We start from the raw sequence: 14735 nt of genomic DNA, 5'->3' as shown, positions 1-14735 counted from the left end.
TGTCTTATTTTATACATTGACTTACAGCAACTACTATTAACTATTTAAGTGTTAGAAACATGAAGTCTTCACTGTTTTTCTCAGTTCATTTATTGAAACTCTTCACAACACTGTTCAGTACAAAATACGTTCTGTAAAACTCTGTTTCTCTACTCATGTAATGTTCAAATAAACCACTTTAAAAATAAATAGCACATTAATAAATATTATAATAATAATAAATAGCAAATACTTCTTTGGAAAGTCCTGAAGACTGAGGCGGCGGCGGAAAAACAGGATGTTGGGACGTCTGTTGGAGACATGTGTCTAACATCCAATTAGAGGAAAGATAGAAACTTTGGGAAATACCCCCAAAAAGCCCTGGGATATTCAGAAGTACATCATTGAAAAAAAAGTAATCCAATGTTCAGATTAACGTTATACAGCTGTTAATCCCATAGCTGTGGGCTGATGGTTCAGTTTTTGTCCTAAGTCTTCTGTCTAAGCAGTCTTTTGTGTCACAAGTGTGTCTTGGAGGCCAGCAGAAGAAAGTCCCTTGCTAGTTTGGTGAGGTAAAGGTTTAAGTCCCTGAGAATGATGTAGCCCTCCACTGTGCTTTCCCACACGGTTCTGGAGCTCCTCTGTCGGTTCTGGAGCGTTGCAGCAGGTGTCGGTCTGACCCAGGAACTCCTTACAACTCTCATCTAGAGGAAGAAAGCAAAACAAAGTTTATCAGACCAGCTGCAGTGTCACTTCCTTTAAAACTCACGTGGACTTTAACAGAGAGCGAGACCAAACAAGAAAAAGAAAGAAACAAAAATACATGGGCGTATGTCAGTAGGAGTTGTGGGTACCTGACTGCTGACTTGGCTCATCAGGTCCCGTAAATCCAGCTGAATGTGTTTGATGCTCTGAAGCAAACTGGCTGCCGTCCTTTGTGTGTTCTGCTCCTTCTCCAGCTGCTTCCTTTTCCTCTCCAGCATGCTCCAGTAGGACTGGATGTCCCTGAACGCGCCGTCTAGACGGTCCCAGTCCTGATCAAGCAACAGGAGACAAATATAGGTCCATTACATAACAACAGTATTGCACATACCCGCCTGTACATGCTTGCAGCTCTGAAAGGGGAATTCCTCTCAAATTTTCTTAAACTTTATGGCCTGCAAGGCGAGGCTTTCGGGTGATGTCACCAGACTTTTTTTTTTTTTTTTTAAGAATTCTAGGGGGAAAAAACTCAACGGAATTAGAAATTCTCAGAAATGTTCGCAAATTACAGTGTGACAGCCGTCACACATCAATGCATCACTGTAAATTTTTGTTCTCCATGAATTTGTTCTGTGGCTCTTACCGACAGCTGAAGCCAGTTGCTGAAGTCGGTGGAAAGCAAAGGCAGATCTCTCAAGCGGTGGCTTCGGTCCTCGAAATGTACGTTTCCCATCTGCTGCTCCTTCTGTGAAAATAAAAGTTTTTTCGTCAGGTATAAAGCAAAAAAAAAAAAAAAAACGAGCTGAGATGGGCGGTTCTAGGCTGTTGACTAGAACCTGTTGACTGGGTCAGAACTGGGTCAGAACTGGTTGCTATGGGGGCTGCACAGTGGCACAATTGGTAGCACTGTTGCCTTGCAGCAAGAAGGTCCTGGGTTCAATTCCCCGCCTGGGGTCTTTCTGCATGGAGTTTGCATGTTCTCCCTGTGCATGGTGGGTTCTCTCCGGGTACTCCTGCTTCCTCCCACAGTCCAAAAACATGACTGTTAGGTAAATCAGTCTCTCTCTAAATTCTCCCTGTCGCCAGGGACAGGTCGCCAGTCTGTCGCAGTTGCCCTGCGACCTGTCCAGGGTGACCACGCCTCTCTCCCAGAACGTTCGCTGGAGATAGGCACCAGCATCCCTCGTGACCCAACTAGGAACAAGGGTGTAAAGAAAATGGATGGATGGATGGTTGCTATGGCTCCTGAACTGACTAAATAATACTAAATTAATTTCTTATGATTATATGCACTGGCACAGAAACTGTAACTAATTGATCCCTTGGATCAATTTTGACTTTCACAATATAAAAGATGAATGTAAAATTAAGGTGTTGCACTTTTAGATGCAGTCGTATTGCAATAGGATCACAGTTTTCATCTGCTAGATCTCTTATTATATTTAACAATAAAATATTGTCCTGCTTTTTTTTCTTTGTTTCATTGTTTTGTTCTGACCCCACCCTGACCCCCCGGCAAATTAGCTCCAGATTTAATTAACTTACATATTTCTTCAGAAGGTTCTGCACCCTGGTTCGCGTGGATCTTGTGAGACGAAATGAGTTCTTGTATTTATTTTTCTGGACAAATGGCGATGAAGGAGCAGATTCCACGCAGCTCATTATGCACCAAAGAAGGAAGAAAGCGCACCAACTGGGCATCTGGAACAGACACAGGGGATTAATGTGTTGCAAGCTAAAATCACGTTTGAGAGATTACATTTTCTTCAAAAGATTATCAAAGTTGGACAACACTGAACCAGATCATGCAGCTGGATTTGAGCCACCGCTGCCAAATATAGAAAATAAAACAGATGTTACTTTGCACATTTACGGGAGTTTTCAAATATTTCTGAAAGAAATTCCACACCACAACTTTAGTCTTTCCCCAGACATCTGCTTACCAAGTATACACTTCATTTCTTATGCAATTCAATACCACTGTTTCTGGCGGAGTTGCACAAACACATAAAACAGAAGTGTCCCAATTCCTCTAAACACTTTCAATGTGGAAGGAAGTATTTAGGCCTTCTTTTAGCGCTGCAAGGCACCCTGCAGGCAGCAGACCCCACTAAGGAAGGATGTTGCAGGCAAAAAAGATGAAGTCAGATTGCAAAACGTAACCTTCCTATTTCTGTCCTGCAGTTCTGCTGAACTTTGCTGTTGAGAAGGAAAAAGCCAATATTCCCATTTATGCTAGTCTTTTTATGTAATTGCATCATGTGTTGAGACTAAATGACTCAGTGTATCTGTCACACAATGCATGATGAAGCCTCCCATTTCTCTGCTGTGTATCAGTAATTGATTAATAGTTTATAGTTGACGAGAGTATAGTTCATTGAAGATCAAGTAAACAAACAGCAATCAGTGGCTTACAAAGACAATAAATATACAGGTGTAATATCTGGGTCAGACACTCAGGGCCTCTAATATAAACAAGCAAAACATTTCCATGAAATTGTTAATACACATATCATAATAACAATTAACTATATATATATATATATATATATATATATATATATATATATATATATATATATATATATATATATATTATAGTTGTTGAATTTGGCTTACCTTCAGGGTGATGTGATGTGCAGCTTTGGCGAGTTTACTAAATCACACTTACCACAGCTGCTGTTTATATTCATTTAGATACTTTCAGTTTCTGTCTTCTACCCCTCTCCTCCCACTCTTTCTCTCTCTCTCTCTCTCTCTCTCTCTCTCGCTCGTCTTGCTCTGTTTCTCTCTCTCTCTCTTTCTCACCATCTTTCTGTCTTGAAAAGTTTCACCTTCTTGTGGTCAGTGAAGTGTTTCTTAACGAAACACATGAACGAGAGCAAGAGCAGGAAAACACCTCATTGCCGTGACACAAACTTGCCAGATTTTTTTTTTTTTATTTGACTAGAGAAACATTGAGATTTACAGCATTGTGTACCCCAGCAGTGAGATTAAACCAAGGAATTATTATTTTGTGTAAAACTTAAAATCCTAAATTCTGAAACTTCTACTTTTTTTTTTTTTTTTTTTGTCAAGTTCAGCCTTCAAGCCTGAGCATTGAGTCAGCCTTGACTGCATCTTGGGGAAATCTTTCAGGAGTCTCATGATTCTAGTACTCAATTACTCAGTTTCAATGTATCTCACAAGGGAAATAAATACTCTAGAAAAGACCCTGTCATTATGATTATTTGGTCACTTCATTACTGGAAACAGTAAATATTTCCCAACAGCTGGAAGAAAAAGGATTGATGAGAGAAAAAAACATGGCTTTCTGTTGTTATTATTATTATTATTATTATTATTATTATTATTATTATTATTATTATTATTATTATTATTATTACCGCCTGAACCTAACTTCTCCTTTTTAGGTCAATTAGAATTACCAAACCTATTTCTATTTTCTAAATAAAAATAATGAGAGAAAGAATAGGTCTTTTTTATTAATGGATGTCTTCAAAATAAGAAATTTACATTCAGAATGATTTCTATCTCTTTAGGTGAAATATGGGTCATAGCTGCAAGGAAACATATAGAATTGGACATTTTTTAATCTTTTTTTGCACTTCAACTTGACTGCCGGGTCAAATTTACCCGAACAGTATCTATGTAAAAAGTAGACCCAGGGGTTGGTACAGATGTGGAAAATGAATAAATTTTCAATTCATATGTAGAGTGAACCTATTAACACAAATAGAAAAAGTTTCATGCAAAAAAAATCCAACTATTTTTTAAAAAAATGTAAACTTTAAAACGGGTCAATTTGACCCAGAACATAACAGGAGGGTGAAACAAAGGGGAAAAGAGCTGATGATGATATCATGACTTTATAAACCTCTGTGAGATTATCATGGCACATCCGTCACCTGTGGATGTATTTCAGGAACATACCTAGAACACACTGCTTTCATTTTTAGAAAGTCCAAGTCTTCTTCCTGGGTCCGAGCGCCAAAGACTTTCATTTGTCAATTAAACTTTCTAATACCACTCTCTCTCTCTTTGTGTGTGTGTGTTTGAGTCTTTCCAGGTTGAAATGGTTTGTCAACTTTACTTGTGTATGACTAAAAACAAATGTGAATATTGTTAAAATTAAAACACAGCCATAGCTCTCCCAAAAATAGCTACAATCATACAATTGTGAATAAAATTTAAAAAGTTGTAAAATAATAATAATTCTCCAAATACCCTGTTGTCATTTGACTGAAATTTATGTTTTTTAATTTCTTCATTTACACTGATGTATTTGTAAATACCAGTTTTCCAGAGAAAGCCGAAATTAGATCTCTCCTTCCTCACTATATAAGCCCAGAGGCGTAAATCAGCTATTTTCATTAAATTGAGTTTGAAAAGTCTTCATAAAATCTCACCATAAGAATTTCCACTTAATGGATATTCTTACGTGTGTAGAAAAAATAGCAACTTTCCTCAAAAAATCTGCTTATTTCATTTTTTAAACATGAAAGAAAAGAAAATCTGACACACTTCTCCATCACGATAAGTAGCATCACGAGAAGGTTTCAACATCATTTTCAGCATGACACATCAGGAATTCACCTAAGCTAAGCACTCTTCTCTGAAGACTTTCTTGATGGTGGCCAGTGTTGATTTTCAGGCTGTTCAAATTATGTGAAATCCCAAGTTTAGTTGTTGACAGACGTTTATGTGATTTTTTTGTTTTTTGTAGGAACCTAAATTTCCTTGAATCGTTATGAGATTTCTTCTCAACACTACATTCTAAAAACTGCTTTTGTTAAATTGGCTAATTGCCATCTTCCATAATCCAAGAGCACACATTTTCAGTCTGAAAGCAGGATTTCATGTCTTTTGTTCTCAAAACTTTTAATACTTTTGCTTAGATTTTTATTTTGGAAGCTGGACTTCATGTCTTTCTTCTCAAAACTTGTAATGCTTGTACTCAAAACTTCTCCTCGCACTCAGATAGTCTCTGTTTGAACTCTGCTCGCTTATGAAACATTTTCTGCTTTTTTCTGGAACAAAATGCACCATTGCCTAGCAACCCCTCAGCCAATAGAATGAAAGTGTTGTACAGGGTGCGTTTGTTTCCTTCTAGCGTGCAGGGGTCTCAAACTCTGGTCCTCGAGGACCGCAGGCCTGCAACTTTTAGATGTGCCTCTGCTGCACCACACCTGAATAGAATAATTAGGTCATTAAGGCTCTGGAGAACTGATCTACACAAGGAGGAGGTAATTAAGCCATTTCATTCCAGTGTTTTGTACTTGTGGCACATCTAAAAACTGCAGGACTGCGGCCCTCGAGGACTGGAGTTTGAGACCCCTGTGGTGTGCCTGTGTGACTACTATCGATTGTAGCAGCCTGCGCCACCCACTGGGATGCAGGGAGAAACAACGGCCTCAGCTTTCTGCTCCATGTTACACTAAACTTCCGCTAGCAGTGTGCTACTTATTGCTAACAGCCTTCTGATATTAGGCAGGAGTTTGTTCACCCAACCAAATCCCAACCACCCAAGAGTCCAAGCAGAAAAATTCCCCTATAGTGTTTTGGATGTGACAGCTAAGGGGTTAAACACCATAATTTAATGATGCTACCGTTTCTTTTTAAAGCTAGCTCACTTCTATCCCGGCAGCATTTGGATTAATAATCCAGCTGTTTCTGTGATCATTAAAACCAAGTCTTCATGAGGGGAAGTCCCGTTTTTTTTCTTTTAAAAAAAATAGAAGAAAAAAGAGAATATAACCCCTTATGTCTATTTAAAGTAAAGCATTGCTCAGCTTTACAGTGACAGTTTGAGAGAGTGAGTCAGTAGACTTTCAGTGACTCATTTACTGCCGAAACCACAGTAAAACTCACTTCCGCCACTACAGAAAGAGCTAAACATTAAGCAAGCTAACAGCCAACATTGCTAAACTCTCATTGTTGTTCTATATGAATATTAGAAACAAAGCATTATATGGCACTTAAAAAATGTTGACTTCTTCTAGTATAAGTAGTTTTAATCAATTGTGACTCCTTGGTTGAGTTACATAAGACCACCATTTTGAACAGCCTGAGCAGCCCTCAAGACTAGGTTGACTCTTTTCCCTGGACATGTCCACTTTCCACATTCTGTGTAGGAACTTCATCAGTTCATGACAATCCCCAGGTTTTTATTGTTTTTCAACAGACATGCTCAAATTGACTGGCACAATGAATATTTGACATCCTCCTGGAGCAGCTGAGTAGTGGATGGATGATTATGTTCTTAAATAGTTTTATTTGGATAATCTTTCTCCCCAATTGTCCGGTTTTACGCTCAAAGCAGTCTTATTCCTGCATTCCATTTGGCTTTAAGTTGGATGTTTGAGAGACATTACTTTCTTGATTCCCTACAAGAGAGAGAATCGCTTGTAGGGAGACTGACTGTATCAGTAAAGCCATTACTGATACAGTAAATGTTAAACCAGAATATTTGAGTGCATGGAGGAAGTAATAATAGTAACAGTGGCAAACATGTTAACTGGCTTTCTAAACTATGAAGGTCGGAGTACCAGAGCTGATCTGGAACCAGTTTGGATCCGGCTAAGCTTCGTATTTCTTTCCGGCTCGGTGGATCTGTTGGTAAAATGAAAAGCCGTTACTGACTGTATCAATACTGATACAGTCAGTAACGGCTTTTCATGCTAGGTGTTGTCACATAGAAAGCAGTACAAGACTCTGTAAACCCATTCCAGAACCTATGTTTCTCTTAGGAACTAGTAACAAAGTCTAGCCGGTTCAAAAATGTAAACAAAAAGACCCCCAAAATCAATAGTTTCCATGTAACTCAAACACTGAGAATCAAATCTGAATGGTGAACACTAGAGCACTAGACTAACTAGAGAACACTATGAATGAACTAATGAACACTAGACTAACAAGACACCTGATTTCATAAGATTTTTATTGATTCACTACTTTATATTGATATTCGTATGTAAAATTATGGATTACTTTTTAATAGCTTCCAGTTAATATAACAGAAAGACTTGTTTTACTATGCTGGACTAATAAAAGTCACCAATTTCTATTAGTTTTAATTAATTTCCTTCTTTATGTTCAAATTTGATGGGGAAATAATTGATCATATATTTACTATAGCTTTCAATGTGGCTACCAATTTGTATATCATGAAGGAAGGTATTAAAATATAATCCATAATTCATGCCATCCAGCACAACAAATTGGTGACAGAGTGCATTTTTCACACCGCTGATAAATGTGTTTCTATGTATGAAGGTGTCAAAGATCCTGCAAGTCACATGGACACAAAAAGGCTGTGCAAAGAGAGAGTTCATCTATATACAGTATATTCCCTCCACTTTGGACACTGTGTCTCTGCTTTAGTTAAACAACCCAGAACCCTGTGCTGCATTACTATAAATGTCCCATGACTGAACAAATACCACATGGCCTCCACTCTCCTTCTCAAACACACACACAACATGGCAACAACATTAAAATACACATATCCGACCAGTTTTACTTACTGGGCTGATACCAGTGTCGATACTGATATATTGTGCATTCCTTGGAATTATTTACATTTTTCCTAATCTTAAATTAGATTGTTTGTTTTTTTATCCCACAGTTATTAAATTAATTTATATAAATGTTCTCAATAAAATCTATAATAATTGACACAGTAAAACAAACAGTGCTAAATATCTTGTGTCAAGACATGACCATGTCTTATCTTGCTGGTAAATTTTATTTTAAATTCTTTGTCACTACTTATTTTCAATGTACGGTTGTGTCAGCATACATTACTGTCTTATGAGCACGTAAATAAGGGGCACAATTTCCCTTTTGTGCCAACCATTATAACCACAACCTGACCAACATGCCGTTTTTAATGCCAATTTCTACTTTTAAGTTATTTCAAGCTTATCTGTTACTCAGCAACATGCATGTATGTTTCCCTGTTATTTGCAGAAAGTATTTCCACTCAAAGCACAAGGGATTTTAAAGTTTAATAAATGTTAGCAAAATTTGTACCCATTTCTATTTTGTATGGCTTGTTGATTCATTCATTTGCCTGGTAAATTCATGTTTTCTATTTTGTCAAAAGAGATATTGGTTCTGATGAAACTTGCTGAAAGTGTCAATTTTTCAGTGACAAAAATAAAACAATGTAACTACAAAGACATTAAGTTTCTTCCTTATAAACTATTTGTGACGATCAATACATAAATTCTAACTGAATGAAAACTGCAAGAGAATTTGCTTGCCTGGGGTGATTCCTTATGGGGGGAAACTAATGTTGTGGTTAGTAAAGGGGGAAGAGCCACATGAAGAAGGGCTTTCCTCATTTTCACTACCTCTTTTGAAACTTACCGATATGGTAATACTAGTTTTCCCATGTGACACTTGCAATTTACTATCAATCTATTACCAATCTTGTTCACTTGTGGTTTCAAAAACCGCTTTAGCTTTAGTTTTAGTTTTCCTTCCAAAATGTGCTTGCAAGTCTGAATAGACACCCACTCATGCAATTCATTTTATCGTAAATTGCATACCGGCACATGTGTTAATCATGTGCTTGGCATTGCAAGGAGCGCTAAGTCATGTGGCTTTTTTTCTCCATTTTAATCAATGTTGTTAAAGGGCTAATGAAGCAAGCAAGAAAATAGCACTCTTTGTTTAATTTCACATACACATTGTGGTCATTTCATTCTTCAGAACAAAGAGGTGAGAGTAAAGTGTAACTCGCAGAACATTCATGAATTTCTTATTAACTAAATACAATAGGCAAAAGATGCAGGTTCAGTGGTAATTTCAATAAAAAATGAAGAGAAAAAGTTTTAAAATGCAGGGAAACCAGAATAAAACAAAAATGTAATGTAAAATAAAGCCAGACATGAGACACAGTCATGAATGTGGAGAAGTCACCTCCACGGGAGGTGACTGTAGTTGACAAGACGAACAGGCAAGGAGTGACTGACAGTGAGCAACTTAAATACTGGGGAGGTTAAAAGGTGAACAAAAGACCTGGGCTGATGAGATAACTGATTACAGGTGTGACTGGAGGGAGCCGGAAGCAGATTGAGGAGACGGAGAGAGAGAAAGTGGCAGAGGGGGCGCTGGAGAGTACACAGGGGAAGAGGATGGCCATCTAACCCTAAAGAAACATAAAACTAAAGTATCAAGAATAACTATAAACAAGAAATAAACCTATATGGAAACGCTAAGAAGAACTGAACTAGAATTATCTAATCAAAGAAAAGACTAAGGAATACAAAATAATCAGACTTGAATAAATAAAACTCCAAAACAACCTGGGATTCTAATAACAACAAATATAAGAACACAAACTGAAACTAGAATAACTAAGAAAGAACTAAACAAAAACATGGCTAATCTAAGTAAAAGAGAAACTTAGAAACATAGAAATAAACAAAACCCCAAACCAAGTCCAAAAAGCTTTTTCCACCTTAAAAACTTTCATACACCAGACTGTTTTTCATTGTTGTCTGCTGTCCTGTGCAAATCAGCAATGTTCAGTGCTACTTCAGAGCTACCATGGATATCATGGCTAATTCCCTGACTAATGCTTTCTCTCTTTCTCTCTCTCCTCATGGTCGGTCATCGATGTTCTTTCACAAACCTCTGAGACCTTCACAGAATAAATGCATTCTGATATGACATTCCTTACAGATGCATTATTTACTCACCAGATGGATTCTGGAGGCGACTGGATGAATTTAATTCTATTTTCAGATTTAAATTTATAAGGAACTTTTAAAACCACTTATAACATTTCTTCATTCAAAAATTATGCTCCACTTGGTGTCTGTGTTTCATTCAAAATCCCCCCAAAATATATTGAAGTTTGTGACTGTATTGCAAACACATGAAAAACGTTTTCAAACAGTATACATTTTTGTCTGCTAAATAAAGGCACTGAATACAGAATATGCAGAAAAACAAATTAATATAACCAAAACATTTTCTAGCATTGCATTAAAAATAATCCATGCATTCTGTTAAAAACAACTTTAAATAGTGTCACCTGATTAAACGTTAACTCTAGTATATATAGACACATATATTTTGATTAATCAGACTTTTTAAACAATCCAGAGAATAGATTGTTCTTCTTACCATTAGTAAAGGGAAAGAAACAAACACATGCAACACCAGTCACACTCAAAGACTTGGGAACAAAACAAATGTGTTAAATGTCATTCTCTGTTTGGTCCTATTTCTTACATTTCAACTACATCAGCATTAGACTTTTGATTTAGTTCAATTAAGCTTATTTCCTTTGCCTGACACTAAATTACAGCAAATGTCATCTCAAGGTACTGCAAAGTAAAAACCGTCTAAATGTTTTAGAGCAAGTAAGCCAAAGTTTCATTATGTTGGTTTACTTGGTCAGCACTCGATATTAAATAAATGTCAAAATCTGCATGACTTTATGACCTTTATCTTTAAAGTAAATTCTGCCAGTACAGTTTAACTTAAAATGAGACGTTTAATGTTTTAGTTTCAAATCCTGATTGTAGTTCAGGGAAAAATTTACTTCTTATAAGATTGCCTTTTTGCAGAACTACTCTCCCCGTTAGTGGCGAAGCCCTTTCCCGCTCCCTCTCATATAATGACTCATAAAATAACGACTCCTTGGAAATGTATTTCAAAGTAGTTTCTTTTCTCAATTTTCTTTGGATGAACTAGGAGTTTTACCAAACATGTATATAATTTTTTTTATATCTACATTGATCTCCAGTACAAAATGTTAAATATTCACAAACAGTTTAAAATATTGTACAACAAAAATATTTTTTTAATTCATCTATCCTACTTGATATGTACTGAATTTTTTATGAAGTAGAAAAAAAGCAGTTCCACAAAAAGTATGGCCTCTGTATGGTACATTTTTCCAATTTGTAAAGTATCACTGTTTTCCTTCCACTTCACAATCATTCACCAATTTGTATTAGTCTTTTATACACAATCTTAATCACATATTAAAATTTCTGATTATAAATTGAAAGACCTACTAATATATTTTACTACATAAAAGCCTGTATCTTTGTGGAGATGTCATTATTGAAATAGATAATGATTTAAAAGCTCTTTGCATGTTAGTAAACCAGAATATTTCAGCCTGCAAATAACCCATATTTAGCTGCAGACTCTAATTTCCACCTGCAGCCTGTTGCAGTTTGATGTATAGAAAAGAATAAAAAAATTAAATGATGTGATTGTTGAATTACAAAGTATTGGAAAAGTTATACAGGAGAAAATGAAAATATACTGCTAATATGCAACAATTACAAACCCACATGTGCTTACAAGTTTGCCAAGAGACTAGTCACCGTCTGACAGAAAATGGCCTGCATGTATTGTTCTTCAGTTCTGCCACAGTTCCAAGTATAAGAAAAAGGTTGAGGCCTCCATCAAGAGCTTTTATGGGAAAAGTTAGGACTTGTGTAAAATATTATTCATTCATGAATAATGATCATGTAACAAACCTCTGGAAGACCTTTGTTGCCCATTTCCTTAAAGCTGTGCATGTCTAAGGAACATCACTGCCTTCTGAAAGACATCCAAGCATATTTTGTGGTTCTGTACTTTACCTCACATGAACCTTCCTTCCCCTTAGAGGTCATGCTCACACTGAAGGGGTCTTGAAGAAGGCAGCGAGACGTTGAACAACAGGCAAGGACAGCTGGACAAACACAACAGAGAAGCTGGACTAAACATTTGATCATTTGGGTCACCACCTGGGGAGTCACAAGTTGACATGCTAAGACGATGTGATGTTTGAAGTCCAGGAGGGGGCCATCGTCCTGGGTATTCTTTACACAAGCATCACACTCTGTGCCAGGCTCTGGTTCTATAAAAGCAGCTGTTGGTTCACAGACAGACAGATGTGCTCTTGGTTGCTTCCTTTTTTGCCATCTCTAACATTATTTTGTCACCGTTGTAGGATCAGGAAAATGTTTGCAACCGTCGCGCTTCTGGTCTTCATGTGTCTGACCACCACCACCCATGCAGACCATCATCATGAGCCTTGTCGTAAGACACTTCTAATACTTCTGTTGATACCCTTTTGTCTATTTAAGGTTGAGGATTTTTGATACTTTCTGCAAAGGTTGTATAGTTTTATTTTTCAGTGTGGTTTGCCTGGTGGATAAATGTGCATTACTCTTTTGTTTCAGATACACACAACATGACTGGATTCATGAGTGTGGTGAGTCTTTATCTTTATTGTGATTAAGATCTAACCAGTAATGCAAAAAACTTAAAATGTTCTTGTCTTTGAAATTAACCAGATGAACCTGAAAGGTGAAACAAAAGCATTTGGGTCATTCACTTATGACTCAGTGGGCAGGAAACTGAGGTTCAGCTCCAACGAGAGTCACCCGGCCGACACATCACTTGATTTGGACCTGCTGATGCTTTTCGATGAGGTAGCTCATAAATTTCACCCTTTCCCCCTCCAAAGAAATGTCACATTGAGGTTGTTTCATGACCTGACAAGTGAATATGTTTTTGCTTTCAACAGGGGATTTTCTATGAGATTGACATCAAAAACCATAGCTGTGAGAAGAAAAAGCTTCAAATGCCCTTGCATCCTTTTGACATTCCTGATGACGCCAAGTTTCACAGTACAGTGACCACCGGGAGTTCCTCCATTAAAGGCGAGGGGCTGAAAGTCAATATCTGGACTGGATCACTGACAAATATGAAAGGTGGGATAGATTCTATGAGATGTGACTTCAGTATGGCTTTATAACTTCAGCAATTTTCAAGTTTGATTTCTGATTTCTCTGTCAGGTTCATACTCCATGTCTGTAACCATGGGATGTTTGCCAGTATCCACTTTCTATTTCACTGAAACCACATCATTCTTCTTCAGGTTAGTTTTAGGTGGTTCTTTTGGGCATGTAGAAACAGGATGTAATGGGTAACGCTGCCAAATTTCCCTGTAAATTTCATGCTTTTTTTTTTTTTTTTTTTTTTCTTCACAGCAACATGGATGTCGAACTGGAAATCAAGGATCCTGACCTCCTTGTGGTGCCCTCTATTTGTCTCGAAAAGCCTGTGGAAGACACCCCCGAGGGAACAGTAAACAGCTTCCTCAACGAGTTCATGTAGATGAAACCTGCTAGTGAAAAATGAAACTCGCATCAAATCACGACTTCCCAGAATTATTTTTGCTTTTCTTTAGTTTTTATGCTTAGCTCCAGTTTTTCTTTTGATGCTCCACTTCATCCCACCTTTTTTTTAATCACGTCTCTCTGCCCTGAGAAAAAAAAAAAACCCTGTGCTGAATTGATATTGGATTTTGATGCAAGGTGAAAATCGATGGTAAGGATTGCAGAATTAGAAAAGAAAACTAACAAATGGTGGCTGTTCAAATTTGTACCACTGACAAAACATGTAAAATATGATTCATAAAAATGTCGAAGCTGCCAAAAGTGTGATGTGTTTCATTTTTGCCAGTTTTTTTTTTTTTTGTTTGAAGAAAAATGATTTACAGTAGAGGTGTGGTTTGGGTTATGGAACATTATAAACTTAGCCAAGTCCAGAAACCTTTCAAAACATTTTTTTACACAAATGAATATTAAATTAATGTTAAGCATGTTGCTATGAGTGTCCCAATCCAGTAAAGAAACAAATTGTTATATGCTTCCACATGGGATTATTTAAATAAAGTCATAAACAAGCACACTAAATAATAAATAGAAATATCAAAGCATTCTTCAGACGTGTCATCAATACAATATAATGCATAATTTCATAATTCAGTGTGTGTCAATAGAGTTTTAATTTTTCACTTGCATAATTGTTTGCAATTTATTTAAGATTTCATTGTACTTGTGCTGTGTGTGCACTACAGCACAGGAACAGCACAATGAATAAAAGTATCAAATGTGATTGGTTACCATAAATAGCATGTTAACTTACAATCAGTTACACTGACCAACTCCCCAGGACCTTCAGGAGAAAGATTACTAAATTCAATAAATTTAATAAATTATGAATTCTTAAATTACTGCAAAACA

The 14735-nt window shown here is 36.8% G+C and overlaps 2 protein-coding genes across 2 annotated transcripts; one reads left to right on the top strand and one right to left on the bottom strand.

The window, feature by feature from the left end:
* Window positions 1-72: 72 nt before the first annotated feature.
* On the bottom strand, window positions 73-12348 carry LOC116728378 (uncharacterized). The gene is made up of 5 exons (XM_032576444.1): window positions 3301-12348; window positions 2227-2382; window positions 1325-1426; window positions 834-1013; window positions 73-683 (listed from the first exon to the last, which is right to left on the bottom strand). The coding sequence occupies exons 2-5, from the start codon at window positions 2380-2382 to the stop codon at window positions 498-500; spliced, it is 624 nt and encodes a 207-aa protein (XP_032432335.1). The 5' UTR covers window positions 3301-12348; the 3' UTR covers window positions 73-497.
* Window positions 12349-12467: 119 nt separating this feature from the next.
* On the top strand, window positions 12468-14147 carry LOC116728377 (ependymin-2-like). Its single transcript, XM_032576443.1, has 6 exons — window positions 12468-12741; window positions 12885-12916; window positions 12999-13136; window positions 13232-13418; window positions 13504-13585; window positions 13698-14147. The coding sequence occupies exons 1-6, from the start codon at window positions 12483-12485 to the stop codon at window positions 13822-13824; spliced, it is 825 nt and encodes a 274-aa protein (XP_032432334.1). The 5' UTR covers window positions 12468-12482; the 3' UTR covers window positions 13825-14147.
* The last annotated feature ends 588 nt before the right edge of the window (window positions 14148-14735 follow it).

This window comes from Xiphophorus hellerii, chromosome 11 (assembly GCF_003331165.1).
Source record: "Xiphophorus hellerii strain 12219 chromosome 11, Xiphophorus_hellerii-4.1, whole genome shotgun sequence".
In the NCBI taxonomy this organism is placed as follows: domain Eukaryota; kingdom Metazoa; phylum Chordata; class Actinopteri; order Cyprinodontiformes; family Poeciliidae; genus Xiphophorus; species Xiphophorus hellerii.
This window is presented reverse-complemented; position numbering and strand designations above follow the sequence as displayed.

Coding starts and splice junctions, on each gene's coding strand:
- LOC116728378 (XM_032576444.1), bottom strand. CDS start 2,382: ATGCCCAGTTGGTGCGCTTTCTTCCTTCTTTGGTGCATAATGAGCTGC. Junction 1,014..1,324: donor GCAACTGGCTTCAGCTGTCG/GTAAGAGCCACA, acceptor TTGCTTGATCAG/GACTGGGACCGTCTAGACGG. Junction 684..833: donor TGAGCCAAGTCAGCAGTCAG/GTACCCACAACT, acceptor TTCTTCCTCTAG/ATGAGAGTTGTAAGGAGTTC.
- LOC116728377 (XM_032576443.1), top strand. CDS start 12,483: ATGTTTGAAGTCCAGGAGGGGGCCATCGTCCTGGGTATTCTTTACACA. Junction 12,742..12,884: donor CCATCATCATGAGCCTTGTC/GTAAGACACTTC, acceptor CTTTTGTTTCAG/ATACACACAACATGACTGGA. Junction 13,137..13,231: donor TGCTGATGCTTTTCGATGAG/GTAGCTCATAAA, acceptor TGCTTTCAACAG/GGGATTTTCTATGAGATTGA.